A 13,995-nucleotide genomic window follows, 5' to 3' on the forward strand; every position below is an offset into this window, starting at 1 on the left:
TATTGTAACTTCCTCTACACGGGCCTTCCCATGCGGCTGATCCGGAAATTGAAGCTGGTCCAGTATGCAGTGGCCCCACTTCTCACAGGTGGTTCAGTTAGAGATCATATTACTCCTGTGTTGTGCCGCCTGCACTGGCTCCCACTGGAGTTCCGGATTACCTTCAAAATGTTGATATTGACCTTTAAGGCCCTTTATGGCCTGGCGCCCTCATACCTGCGAGACTGCTTTACCCCATATATCCCGAGTCGGCCTCTCCTGCTCCCAATAGTGCATAGCAGAGGCGAACTTACTGGTGGTCCCCTTTGACCTCCATGATGCAGCTGGAGCTTCCACCCGGGCCAGGGCTTTTACATCCCTGGCCCCTGCCTGCTGGACTGCTCTTCCTCCATCTGTTAGGGCCCTGTGGGACCTTGGGGAGTTCCTCAGGGCCTGTAAAACCAAGCTGTTCCACTGGGCTTTTGGGGAGGCTGGCCGCTGAGTCCACCCCTCTCTGTTGCCCTATGTGTCATCGGCTTATCTGAAAATCTGTCCGTCCCCTCCCGGGGTTTTACCGGGTGTCATCCACCTAATTTATTAATTATGGAAAGGTTATTCTGCTACTGTTTTTATTGTTTTTATTGTATTTATTGGGATTATTCAGTTGTTTTAGTTGCAATGTATTGTGTTTGGTTGCCTGTAAACCGCCCTGAGCCCTTCGGGGGTAGGGGGGGTCTAATAAATTGAATTAATAATAATAATAATAATAATAATAATAATAATAATAATAATAATAATAATAATGTGCTCTGAATCACTGTGTGCATACAGTGGCAGCCTTACCACATAGATATTCAGACAACATATTTTACATTGTCCTAGACTGCTGAGAAGCACTAACCATATTGTGATGTGTCTGGATGGGTACAAAATCATTAATTATCGAAACCCTTTCACAAAAACAGCTCCCTCTGTGTCCTGACCTTTGGAACTTTTTACTTCAGAGAGAATGTGTTCTGCCTAAATTATTTGCTGACCAAAAGAAAACAGAAGCCTTAAGAAATAACGCCAGCGATTGCCTCATCTTAAACAAGGATCCTTTTCACATATTAGCATCATCCTTGAGTGGATTTTTTGCCCTCCACTTCCTTTCGGACAAACCTTCTTTTTAAAGGTCAAAAGTACAACTTGATACCAGGCTCTTCCAATTAATAAAAAGGTATTTATTTAACTAATTAGCTATCCCACGCAGCTGCTATTTTACCTCTGAGCTAGATTAGAGGAATGCTATAGAATGAAGAGGACTTAAACCCCTGACCTCATTGTCACTTCTCCAGTCTTCAGTGCAGTGACTATTTTAAAAAATTCTTCTACATCATATCTAAATTGAGAGAAAGGTTTCGGGACTTATACAATTTCAGTTTTGGTCTCACAGTTTCAAAAGTGATCTTTGCAAACTTTCCCATATATGAGCAGACCCCATTTTGCTTCCACCACTTTCCAATAATGGAACAAGTCAGTGTGATTGTGAAGACCTACCAGCACCTGAAGCTCAAGTCAGAAACTCCTTAGAAGAGTAAGAGCCCCCATACCCTTCCTCCATCCCCCTGGGTCCACACACTAACTTCAAACCTGGTCGTGGTGGAGGAGGGTGGCCGCCCATATGGGGGAGGGGGAGGAACAGGACTCAGATTTTGCACTGGGCTACATTTCCCCTAGATACGCCTCTGGTGCGACCCTTAATTGTTCTATTTGTGGTAAGGATATTTATCGCATTTTAACAACGGGCTTCTTGCACATGAACCATCTCATGGAGCCTGATCTCACAAGCAGCTGTTCTCCCCCTCCCTCCCCTTCCATCAGCAACAGACTGCTTTTTCAGGCATTTTTAAAACAGTAGCACTTGCTATTGAATCCTAACATTCATATGATCTATTGTCATGATATCCTAGCATCTCTTAATTCTCAAGCTTTCATTCTTAAAAAGTCTCCAGCCCTTTTTTGTTGTGGAGATCGAAAGGGAAAGGTCCACAGGGAGGTGTGAGAGAGCTGGCATGTGAGTGGGCTTGATTTTCCTCCTTTTGTGGGATGCTAAAGCAGTAGGTAAAAAAGGTTCATTTCCAACAAAAAAAAAGAGCCTGTGAGAGAATCAATATAAACTTTGAACTCATACGTCCTCCCCAATGCATACGAACTTCACTCTGATGTTTTCAACACTTTTTTCCCAGCCTGAGAAGAATGCCCAAAGCTATGAAGTTCAATATAGGACAGCGAGTCTTTAGCTCCCCTCATAAATAAATAAATCTGCTTCTTCTGGCTGGGCGTAAACACACACACACAAACGCACACATATACACACTTTTTACTTTTGGCCATGAAGACATCTGACTTTTCCCCTTACCAAGCAAAGGGTTATTTGTATAGGAAAAGTGGTTGGATGCATGCTTATTAAACCTGAAAATTGGAGGAATTTAACCCATATCAGTGATCTCTCCTGTGGCATGACACTTTTCTACCCTAAGCTCTATTCCTAAACATGAGTTTCCAACTTTAGGGCTGCTAACATCTGGATTTCCAGTAAACTATCAGAGTTGGTTTGCAAAACTTGCTATATATACCTTCTGTTTCTGCTGATGCAACTCCTATTCTCCCTGGTTCTTCTTTACTACATGGAATACTTCCCTTCTAATTCAACAATCTCATAATAGGACCTGGTCTTAGGTCCAGTGGTGGGATTCAGCAGGTTCACACCACTTCGGCAGAACCGGTTGTTAAAATGGTGCTTGTAAACAACCAATTGTTAAATTATTTGAATTCCACCACCAGAACTGGTTGTTAAATTATTTGAATCCCACCACTGCTTAGGTCTAATTACTTTTCTTTACCGTGCATCTTCTCTTCTGCTTTCTCACTAGCAACAGGCTCTAAGGATGGTGAGAATGACACATTGGCCGATCATTGTCAAAGTATCTGCTATGTGATGGGGGTGAATGTCCATCGCAGGAAGATTTCTAGTATGGACATATTTCCTGCAGCTCTGCTTTCACTTTCCATTCTTTCCGGGACAAGCATGACCACTTCTAGCCTGACTTCTAAATTGTTTCCTGCCAGAGCAGATTTGCCAGTGGGCACAGCTTTGCCCAGGACATCTTCCCTCCACCCACAGCCAGCCTACTTAGCTTCACCCTGCGGTCCACGCCTTCCCCCTCAACCCCCTCCACGTTGCCAGCTCCTTTCGGCTTCTCTATGTGCGCATATCAAGATATCGATTTCTCAATATAACAATAACAGAGAACTCTTTTCCCAGGCCCAGTGTAAGCACTGTCTCTTTTTAGCTCCACCCCACCTTCCTTGCTCTACTTCCACCCTCCCCAATGATTGGGAGGGCCTTTTAAAACTTTATTTCACACAAGCCTCTATTTTAAACCAAGCCTCTCTCTCCTCTGAGGGACGGGGGGGCAGAATATCAGCACATGGTCCCTCTCTTTAGTAGCATGTATCCAGGGAACTGCTTGCTCTTTCATTTGGGGAGGGGATTATTTTGGGGGAGGGCTACAATATTGATATAACTGCAATAACAGATATATCAATAGAAAAGCAATTTGGAGGGCTTTACAGAGGCAACAGATCTGTGCTTTTAAGGGTGATGATGGGCAGGACAGCCCAGCAGACTTCAGCAAGCAGCTGTGAGGCAGACACTGAACTGCCTCCTTGCACGTAAACAGAGAAAGACAAGACCATGCTACAGCCGCACTGTGCAGCTAAGAGCCCCGAGGTAAGTGTTCCATGTATAATGGACCATTGATTAGCATCAATCCTGGTAGGCTGAATAAGTTCTTACCAGTCAATGCTGCTGCTTCACTCCCATCTTCGTTTACCTCAATGCAGACTTTTTGAATAGCCTGAGAAATGTGTACATCAGCAGAATCTGATGGAAGAAACGAATGATCAGGAGTCTGTACATGGCAAAAATGTAGGGATCTATTTAATTCCTTTCAGTTCAAGTACCTCTGGTAAAACATGGTGTGATGGATTCCAGGACTTTGCTAACATGCAGCTAAGCACAGCCCACCTGAATAACTATAGATGCATGAGAGAGGGAGGAAGAGAGGTTGGAGGAGAGACTGCCAGTTAATCAGAGGGTGGTTATTTTGAATGGAGCAGACAGTTGAAGGAGCATTTTGGAGATGCAGAGGCTGTGTGAACAACTCTGTACTCTTGGCTTTGCTTTCTGGGGGGCTTGTCAGACAGACATGGCTAGTCTGATCTGTGTCCCTTGGTAACGGTTTAACACAGACACACACAGGGTTGTTGTTTTTTCTTTGGGAAAGATATGCTGAAAGGGAGATGCAGTGAGGCTTCTAATTCAGTCAGTACCCAAAAAGGGAAGGGATTCTTCTGAGGGTCAGAAGGGAAAATCCAAATCATAATCCAATAGAATAGGGAATAGTTTTCTGGTAGATCATCCTTAGTCTGGTGTTAGGTCAAATTAAGCAAGAGTTTACCTCTAGGTAAAAGTATTCACTCAAGCTATCTATAAGTTATAACATTCTGATAATTCTGATGTCTGGAGGCGCACAGACCAAAATAGAATTATAAATTCCTAAGGAAAACTGCCAGCATTTGAAAACTTTCTGTAAGTTACTTGTAACATCTTGCCAGGGACTGAGAAATGTATCCAAATCTTGTAATAGTGTCTAAATTGAAACAGCAACATCACTCTGTAAATAACTGCCTGATATTGAAACTTGCTTGTTTTCTCTTTTGTGACAACACCAAACAGCTTAGTTTTAATACATTTTTCTAGTTTCTTTTTTTAATTGTTCAAAAACCTCTGATGCCAAATCATTTCTGACAAGGAATAGAATATGGAAATAAAGTGATATTCTATAGTTTTCTGGGAAGAGGAGATTCTTGCAGTAAAATGGCAGTGGTGTTCCATTGTCTAATTTCACCCTCACAGTTTTAGGCCCACAATCCATGAAACCTCCCTCAGAAATGTTGTATTGAGGCCTTTTGGTTTCCCTCACAATTTTCAGAAGGTTTTCCTTAGAAGGAACCCCCGATTTGCTTCGAATTTTATCCAGTGACAACCCCAACATACAAAATTGATTAGAAAAATAATTATTCCAATACATATCCTACTTTGTTCCCCAAAACTTCTTCTAATGAGACCTAAAAGGGGAATGACCTCCCAAATTTGGTTTGAATTTTACTTTAGAGAATAACTTCTGTGACAATATACAGAATCCTGTGAGCATATTCAATAGTCCTATTGAAATGGATTGGTTTATCTCAGAATTCTGCTAGCAGCAAGGAGTCCACAAATCTGCTGAGAATTTTACTTAAAGCAAAATTTCAGTGGCCATTGTGTTTTGAATTCAGCTTCTTTTCATATTTTAACTTAAAGTTCAAAGGAACCAAGGATTGAGATACTTGGAATGGACAAAAGCAGGAACTATATACTCACATCAGGGAAACGGGACTTTATTCCTGCTACATCCTTGCGGAGTAATCCCTCACTGATGTGGTTGAGCTCTTCCACTCGCAGGGCCAGGGCCTCTATGCCACTCTGGCTCCTCAGCCTCAGGCAATGGAGACACTCTTCCTCCCAACTGTCAGACCGGGTTCTCAAGTGGACCTTGGGGGATTTCCTCAAGAGGCCTGTAAAGACCGCAGTTGTTCCCACCCAATCGGAGCTTTTGGAGAAACCAGCCGCTGAGGTGCCCCCCCCCCCGCCCAGGCTTCGTAATCCCAATATTAATGGGATGATCCCATTATTACAGATCTATGGGCTCCCTGGCGCCATGGGACCTAACTCCCCTCTTGCTAAAGGGACAGGTGTGCCCAGGTTTAGGAATGCCTTTATCTAGATATATTGATGGAACCCTGCTGTTTTATTATAGTGCTTAAGACGCCTTTGATGCTTTTATGTGCCATGTTGTACACGGATTCGCCTCCGAGGGAGTTGGTAGAGGTATACCAAATTAAATAAATAAATAAACCATACTAATAATAATAATAATAATAATAATAATAATAATAATAATAATAAATGCTGAAATACACTTAGTTAAAAGTACATTTTTACAGCAGACAATGAAGACTGAAAACAGAGATAAAACTTTCGCAAGAGCAAAATCAGCACAATGAATCATAGCACCTGTTAATCCAGAAAGGTCACAGCCATTATTAAATATCTCGATCACGTTGAGTGTCTTTAGAGTTTCTTTCATATCCAGTTTTTGCTCTATTTTAAACCTGTAGGAGTTGAAAATATAGTAAGTGATTCCACAAGAAAACTACTGATCTGCCATTCTTTGGGTCTGATCCAGCCAATGTAGAACATTCTGGAGTCCATTGACTACAATGGGAGGAAATGAAGCACAGGGCTGATTCATAATTTGATACAAACACTTATGGCACTCCATATCATCGGTTTTGTTTATTGTCAAATTGTTATGTATGCAGATAATACTGTGGGGAACTGGATGGTCATATATGCTGCTGATGTGCCACTCATAGCAGTTTCCATGACCACCGCAGAATCCGAGCAGTTAAAGATAGAAATTGTGAATCCTCAGCGCAACGCGTTTAGCACCGAGCCATCCACATTGGCTGTCCACGGAAATCAGGCTGTTCTGGCTGATTTTACTTTCATACAGCAGCAAACTCTTTTATAAACCAGTAGCATCATCTCTTTGGCCCCTTCCGCACATGCAAAATAATGCATTTTCAAACCACTTTCACAACTGTTTGCAAGTGGATTTTGCTATTCCGCACAGCTTCAAAGAGCACTGAAAGCAGTTTGAAAGTGCATTATTCTGCGTGTGTGGAATGAGCCTTTGTAACTTTTTTTTTTGCTTATCGGTTTCAATTAAATGAGCCCAGGGCCAATTCTCAATTCCTTGAACATTCCCATTTGGTCTACCTCTGACTCCTCCCCCAAATCTCCAGGAGTTCCCCAACCTGGATCTGGCAATCCTACCCCATCCCCCTGGCAACCCTCCATAGAACCTCGCAACCCTCCATAGAACAGACCCATCCACAGTTACAAGACTCCAAACTGACAGCTTGGTTGTTCATACAAAGGGACTCAGATAGTTAGAATCTGAGGTGAGCCATTGTTTTGCTTTGCTTTGTTTTCTTTGAGAGATGAGAACCAGCCTATTAACATCCTTGCAGAAAATATGCATGCATATATGGAATTTTTTTTAATGAAGTTCATACTTGGCAGCTTTTAATGATACTAAATTGGTCTATTAATATTGAACAAATTTGGACTTCCCTCCTCTTCTGTAAACATATCTAACAGAAAGGCCAGTCACAGCTTATCGATTTCATTGGGAGCAATGTAATGCAATGAATTGCTTTGACGGTGTGGGTAGACAGTCTTAGTTGCTGTAGAAACGTTGTTTCTCTGCTTATATTTTGAGTGACTGATAGGGGGGTTAGGGTTGCCAAGTTCAGGTTCCCAGAGCATTGGGAAGTAGAGGGTTGAGTGGGGAGTTCTCCGGAGATCAGACGGCATGCTTTCGCGTCACAATCTATCCCAACAAAGCAAACATCTTCCATTAGTGATGATTCAGTTGTAATTCTGGGAGATCGCCAACCCAGACTTGGAAGTTGGCAACCTTACAGCCAGTGCTAGAGTGCCCTGTTCTATGAAACCTGCCCTCCTGAATTCCTTGGATTTATAGGTTTCGACTATCAACCATAGCGTTACCTCTGCAAATCACCTTTCCCATTGCTTTCGGGTGATTGCTTGAATCTTGGTAAAAAAGTCCCGTCTTATTTGATGCTTCCACGTGTTTTCCCAAACAATCGCACAGCTGTTACATTAATAGGGACAGATATATATTATTGACTGTAATGATCATAGTCTTTTAAGTGCTCTCCTAGTCTTTCGCTACAGGCAACCTTTTTTTTGTTCTCCCGATTTATAACCAATAGATCAACATGATTCCCTACTAGCAGCTTTACCTGGCAGTTATTCTGTAGCCAGGGCCACTGAGAGAATGGGTTTCCCGCCTACAATTCCCTCTGAGCTGTTTATCTCCCTAGCCCACGTTTCCACATCTGGGCCTCTCTCACATTCATAAGAACACACACAATTTCCTTCCAGCCCTACATTGAAACATCGATGTCCGCATTCCTGGTCATACATACCAGTCTAGAGCCGAATTTATAAAGAAGTACAGCTTTTGACGCCTCAAATGTCCCCAGAGTACAGATGAAAAAAATCCAGATGGTGGGATCAGGTATAACTAGGACAGGTATTTTTTGTTACAAGCCTGGGGGGACCAGGCTTACAGAAAAATGTAAAAGGCAAAAAAACTGGCAGGGATTTGAAAAAGCCCCAAAGTTATAGGAAAAAAAACACACAACAGATCTGATGAAGCTGTGTTGCAAGATCTCAACTTCTGTTTTTTTAAATGGCCTAGCAACCCCCCAAAATATGTTGCAAAGGTTGAGGGTGCGGAGGGGAGAAGGGACCAGCAGAGGTAGTCACTGGAAGGAAGGAAGAAGACAGGTGGCAAAAAACAGGCTTCTGCTTCCAGCTTTCTTCCTTTTCCCACTGTTTTTGACAAACCAGCGTCAAATGGCAATTTGGTAATCCAGTTTAGTGCAGACCAGTGCAACCCCCATGCTCAGAATGGGTTGACCCAGAAAGGGGTGGAGACTCAAAGCAGCAAGAGGCTGCAGAGCTCATTTAGTTTGGAGGAGACAAGGCTACCAGACTCGGACCTTGATTTATAAGTAAGCCCCAACACCTTGTGCAGCCTGCACAACCGCAAATGTTGGGGAACCATTGGGAAGGTGGCCTAGTTTGCTATGTTGTAAACAATGTTGGAGCTCATTGCCTCTCGCGGGCTTGTGGTTGTAATGGGTGAGAGGTTCTCCTGAAACCTTCATTATGCTTGAATCCTGTTCATCGACTAAGCCTCTTGAGTCTTCAGGAGCCAAACTCCACTTCTGGGTAAGGAGGAGAATCGACCATGGTACTTTCATGGTAGACTGAAATTAAGGACTTGAAAATGCAACCTGAACAGGACCATGAAGTGTGATGTTAAATGTTGATGTTTAATGTTATGTGTCAAGAAAGTAAACCATTTTGTTTTAAAAAATTGTTGTTGCAAACTCATTCCAAGTTCTGCCCCACGGAACCCACAGATAGAGGTTACACTAGCAAATACCAGGCATCTGAACTAACCAGGGTTCAGACAAACCACAGTTTATTGTCATGTCTGAATACAGCCAAAACATGGTTGCAGAAAAGAGGACCTTTTGCTGTTAAACAGACAGTGGGACTATATATCTTGTTTTGTGAAACTAATGTGGCTATTCTAACACCCCAGTCTACAGCTTCACAGTGTCCTTCAGAACAGAAATTTGGTACCTGACAGCTCTAATATAGGCCTTCGCCTCACCGACATCCACTGGAGAAATTACTAAGCATAAATGGCCATTAGTTTAAATAAGTCCAAAGCTCCAAGGTCAGTAAATCTATTTGCCCTTTTCAGTGTCTTAATTCCCCGGCTCTCCCACTAGTGGGATTTAAAATCAAAAGGGATAATGAAAAAGCACAGAGCACCAACGAGTTCATTACACACCTAGGAAGGCTGATTTCTACTTCATCATCCTCTTCCATCTTGACAAACCAGTCTTCTATCAGCTCTGCTGTAATGAGGTTTTCTACTTCTTCGATAGGCACGTCTTCTGCAGGAAGGATTAGAACTAAACTGAATTCGTCCCCTTTGTAGGGCAGTTCCAAAACCTGGTAGCTCACATTACAGTCAGAAAAGTGGCCTGAAACAAAGAACAGAACATAAGAAATCTCGACTGGTAAACTGGATTGTTATTTATTTCTTTGCAATGCATGCATGCAGCTTCTTCTGTATGGCTGAAGCAGCTAGCCGCTTGATTAAAAACCATGCAACAGTCTGAAAATCATTAATGGCACATTCCTAGACTAAGTTGGAAGGGTGTAACTGGTTTCGATTGCACTGCTAATCCATCAATACAGGAACACTGACCCCAGCAATAAAATCAGACCCCCTCCCCCCGCCTAAAAGCTCTTCGAAGTTAAAGTGCCTTAAACAATTTGGGAAATCTAAGCAGAGAGAGGTCCTGTGGACTGTTGCTGAGCCGGCAGCCATCGCAAAGAGAAGTTGCCACCTCACCGTAAGCTCACTGCAGAGAGGCAGGTTGTCTCACAAGGTAGAATTGAGTGGTTCAGTAAACAGAACTCCACAAATGGACTCCCGATTGAGTTTTGTTTTAAGAAGTTCAATATACTTTGTGCTTTATCATTTCACACTTCTGGTTAGATTCAAGGAAAAGAGAGAAATGACAAGCCGAGGGCTTGAGGCTCGGAAAGTATTTTGACATGTATGAGAACAGACGATTTAACTGGAATGCCACTTTACCACTACTTTACCATTCTGACAAAAACATCATTGATGTATTTTACCATTTAGGTTTTAAAGCAATCCGTGCTTTTATGAAAAAAATTTCCAAAATAAAGTACATTTTAAACATAGCCGTGTCATATAAATGTTCTAATGGGGCTTATAATGGAAAGGGCTGTGCTGCTAATGGATTAAAATTAATGGAAAGTAAAACTAAGAAGGGAAGTTATAAAATCTTACAGGCGGAAAGGTCTCACTTGGCACAGGAAATATCTCTCATCAGGCTGTGACTATCTCGGTTCTGGCACCTAGGCAGGCAAACACACAGGAAAAGTACAAGCCAAGGCAGGATTCAGCTCAAAGATGAATGAATCCCTGAGGTAGATCCATTCAAGAGGAAATTTCAAGGCAATTTTGGGCAGGGTTTTATGTTGAGCAGTTTAATTCTTAAATATCTGCCTTGGAAGATATAGTAAGAGGGGCGATGGCTGGAGCACTGAACTTTGACTGAGGAGACTTGTTGTAAGATCCGTTATATCATGAAGCTGGCCTTGGCCCAGTCATCTGCTGTCTGAAGTGGACTAGTCCATTCCACTACTTCGAGACTTCATCCTTTTATCTACCATCTTTTCCTATACAGATGTGAGCCTGGATTGAGGCTCTGTTAAGGTTTCACATCAAATTTTCAAAAGAGAAGTGTTTCACAGCTGAGCTACCTAAAATTCATTAATTGGAGACTGATACTAATCCCCTTTTAGCAGCCCCCAAAGCCCAGATTAGCTCAGTATTGTTAGATTGGAAGCTAAACAGTATTGGTATTTGGGTGGGAGACAACAAAGGAAGACTGGGGGTGCTATTCAGAGGAAGGCTACGGCAAACTATCTCTGCTCATCTCTTGTGTTAAAAACCCCATTAGGTGGAACTTCATGGGGTCACAAAGACTCCTTTGAAACTCCATGGCACACTTTGCTGGCATACCAATGCCTACATAGAAAGTCCGATGCATTCATGGATATGTAGCCTTCTCCAGCTACTTCAACAGAGTGTTTGTGCTCTTAAAGGCATATGCACATTGACTGCCCCTCCATGGAAGTGAACATGGAAGCCCTCGTGGGAGATTAAATTAAATTATACATGTAACAATTCACTGGATCAGGATTTGAAGTTTCATTCATGCAAACCATATGCTCTTCCTCTGAATTCTATCTTTAAACTTTTATGTAAAGTTTGCAGCTCTTGTTATGCTGTGAACGCACCAGTTCTACTGAAAGGTCTCATTCTTATATTTCTTTATTTATATCCCATCTTTTCCCCCAATAGAAACCCAAAACAGCTTACATCATTCTCCTCTCTGTTTTATTCTCACAGCATGCCTGTGTGACTGACCAAAAGTGTTGACTGACCAAAAGTAATCCCACCAAGCTGCCATGGCAGAGTGAGGAGCCGAATCTGGGTTTCCCGGATCCTAATACTTAAAAAAAAACCCTGTCCCTTGCATGCCACCTCTCCTCCCCTTCCCTTGCCTGGCACCCCTCCTCCTCCCTCCCCTCCCTCCGTTAGGGCGGGTGAGCCATGTCCAGATGCCGGGCCCCCTCCCTCTGCCTCCCCTCCCTTGCATGCCACCTCTCTTTGCTAGGGTGGGTGGGCCATGTCCGGATGCCAGGCCCCCTCCCCCTCCCTCCCCTCCCTTGCATGTAGTTATTCCAACTTGTGGTTAAAGTGTTAGGTTAAAGTGTTCCCGGATCCTAACACTTTAACCTTGACTCTTTTGATTCTTCACATGGGTTTTTTAGACCAACTTAGCAATAGCTCTAACAGCATTTACATGAGTTATATGTGACGGCATACACAATTAGTTGGATTCTATTAATAGCAGTGTCATGCTTCTCTAGCACAAGGAACATTCTGCCAATGCATGGGAGAGCCTCTTGCACAAGTTAAAGTCTCCTGGCATCAGAGGAATACATGGACACCAGTGCAAGGACCTCCTCCCAAGTGAAAGAGTCCCTTGCATGAACTGAAGTCTGCTCACATCAAAGGAACAACCAACGCCAATGCATGAGACTCCTTCACTGCTGAAAGAGTGTCTTGCAACAGAAGACTCCTAGAATCAGAGGAATCACGGACACCAATGCAAGAAGAAAGAGAAGAGTTGGTTTTTTTATACCCACACTTTTTCTCCACCTATATGGAATCTCACAATTGCCTTCACTTCCCCTCCCCAGAATAGATACCTCGTGAGGCAGGTGGGGCTGAGAGAGTTCTGAGATAGATGTGACTGGCCCAAGGTCACCCAGCAAGCTTCATTTGGAGGTGTGGGGGAATCAAACCCAGTTCTCCAGATTAGAGTCTTAGCCATCCTTAACCACTATACCATACTGGCTCTCCTCTGCTGGTGGAAGAACTTCTCACAATAATGGTAGACTCCTAGTATCAGAGGAATACACTGGCACCAGTGGAATGGACCAGAACAACTCAGCCATGAAGGAAGAAATAATGTGATTTACCGAGTCTTGTTCTGAGCTGAAGATGCATCATTGGTACACTGATTATTGAGCCATCGCTCTTAGTGAAATCCATCAAACTGGTAGTCTCTGCTTTGAACGCTTGCTTCCAATTCCCCTTGAAGTAAATGGCATTCACCAGGAGAAGTCGAGTGAGGGGACCAAGGTCCTCACTTGAAATGAAATTCTTTATTTGACCTATATGGAAAAAGATCGTCAGCACATTAACCAGCCTTGATTGTTTAAGATAGTTTTGGTAAGAAGATTCCACAACATCAGTTTAAAAGATTTGCCTTCTGGGTGTTAATAAAAACCATCATGAGTGTGATGCGGAGGGCTGGACTTGGGTTTGGGAGGCTGGACTTGGGTTTGGGAGGCTAAGTGCACAGAGAGAAACACTTCTTACTGAGTCCCACCTCTTAAGATTTTAGCTGTAGATGTGGGCGAAACTTTAGGAGGAAAAGCTACCAGACCGTGGCCACCCAGCCCGGAAAAACCACAACACCCAGTTGATTCTTACCATGAAAGCCTTTGACAATAAATTGGCCCTCTGCAATGAGTCCCAAGTGGATAATTGTCAATTTCATGGGAAACTGACCCATAAGCTCCTTTGGATTCTTACAGGAAGAGACTGTTCACTCGGGGGGAAGGGGGTAAAAAAATAGCTAGAGATGGCCATCACAACACTTCATACAAAAAGGTGACTGTAGTTGTGATGAGTTTTATTTTGTTGTTTTTAATGAGAATGAACCAATGCTTGGGAAATAACACTAGGGGGACACATGGAAATGCAACCGTTTGGGACGAACAACATTTGGATTCTCAGGAATCAACAAGTAGGCCAATAGTGTCAGCACCAGAGAAAAGAGATAACATGGCAGCATCCAGAATCCCTGCAAGGAATCGGAAAAAGCTCTTCCTGATGATTTTCTGCCACCTGAGCCCTTGTTAAACACACAGAGTCCATCTGAGAAGTGACAACCCACACTGCCAATCAGTCTTACTCAACACAAACTCTGAGGTAACTTTGGAGGCTCCAGCTTCAGGTAGGTACTTAGGCCAAAGAGAAAACCTGCACAATGGCAGGCTCTCCAAAGACT

The 13,995-nt window shown here is 43.0% G+C and overlaps 1 protein-coding gene across 2 annotated transcripts in view; it reads right to left on the reverse strand.

Moving 5' to 3' along the window:
- Positions 1-13,995, reverse strand: part of SERPINI2 (serpin family I member 2) — a 48,663-nt gene that overhangs the window by 18,464 nt on the left and 16,204 nt on the right. For both annotated transcript variants that reach the window (XM_048506230.1, XM_048506231.1), the window contains 4 exons: positions 12,899-13,093; positions 9,594-9,789; positions 6,143-6,240; positions 3,821-3,907 (listed from right to left, as the gene is read on the reverse strand). In XM_048506230.1, the coding sequence (XP_048362187.1) occupies positions 3,821-3,907; positions 6,143-6,240; positions 9,594-9,789; positions 12,899-13,093 (576 nt within the window). The remainder of the gene's footprint in view (positions 1-3,820; positions 3,908-6,142; positions 6,241-9,593; positions 9,790-12,898; positions 13,094-13,995) is intronic.

This window comes from Sphaerodactylus townsendi, linkage group LG08 (genome assembly GCF_021028975.2).
Source record: "Sphaerodactylus townsendi isolate TG3544 linkage group LG08, MPM_Stown_v2.3, whole genome shotgun sequence".
In the NCBI taxonomy this organism is placed as follows: domain Eukaryota; kingdom Metazoa; phylum Chordata; class Lepidosauria; order Squamata; family Sphaerodactylidae; genus Sphaerodactylus; species Sphaerodactylus townsendi.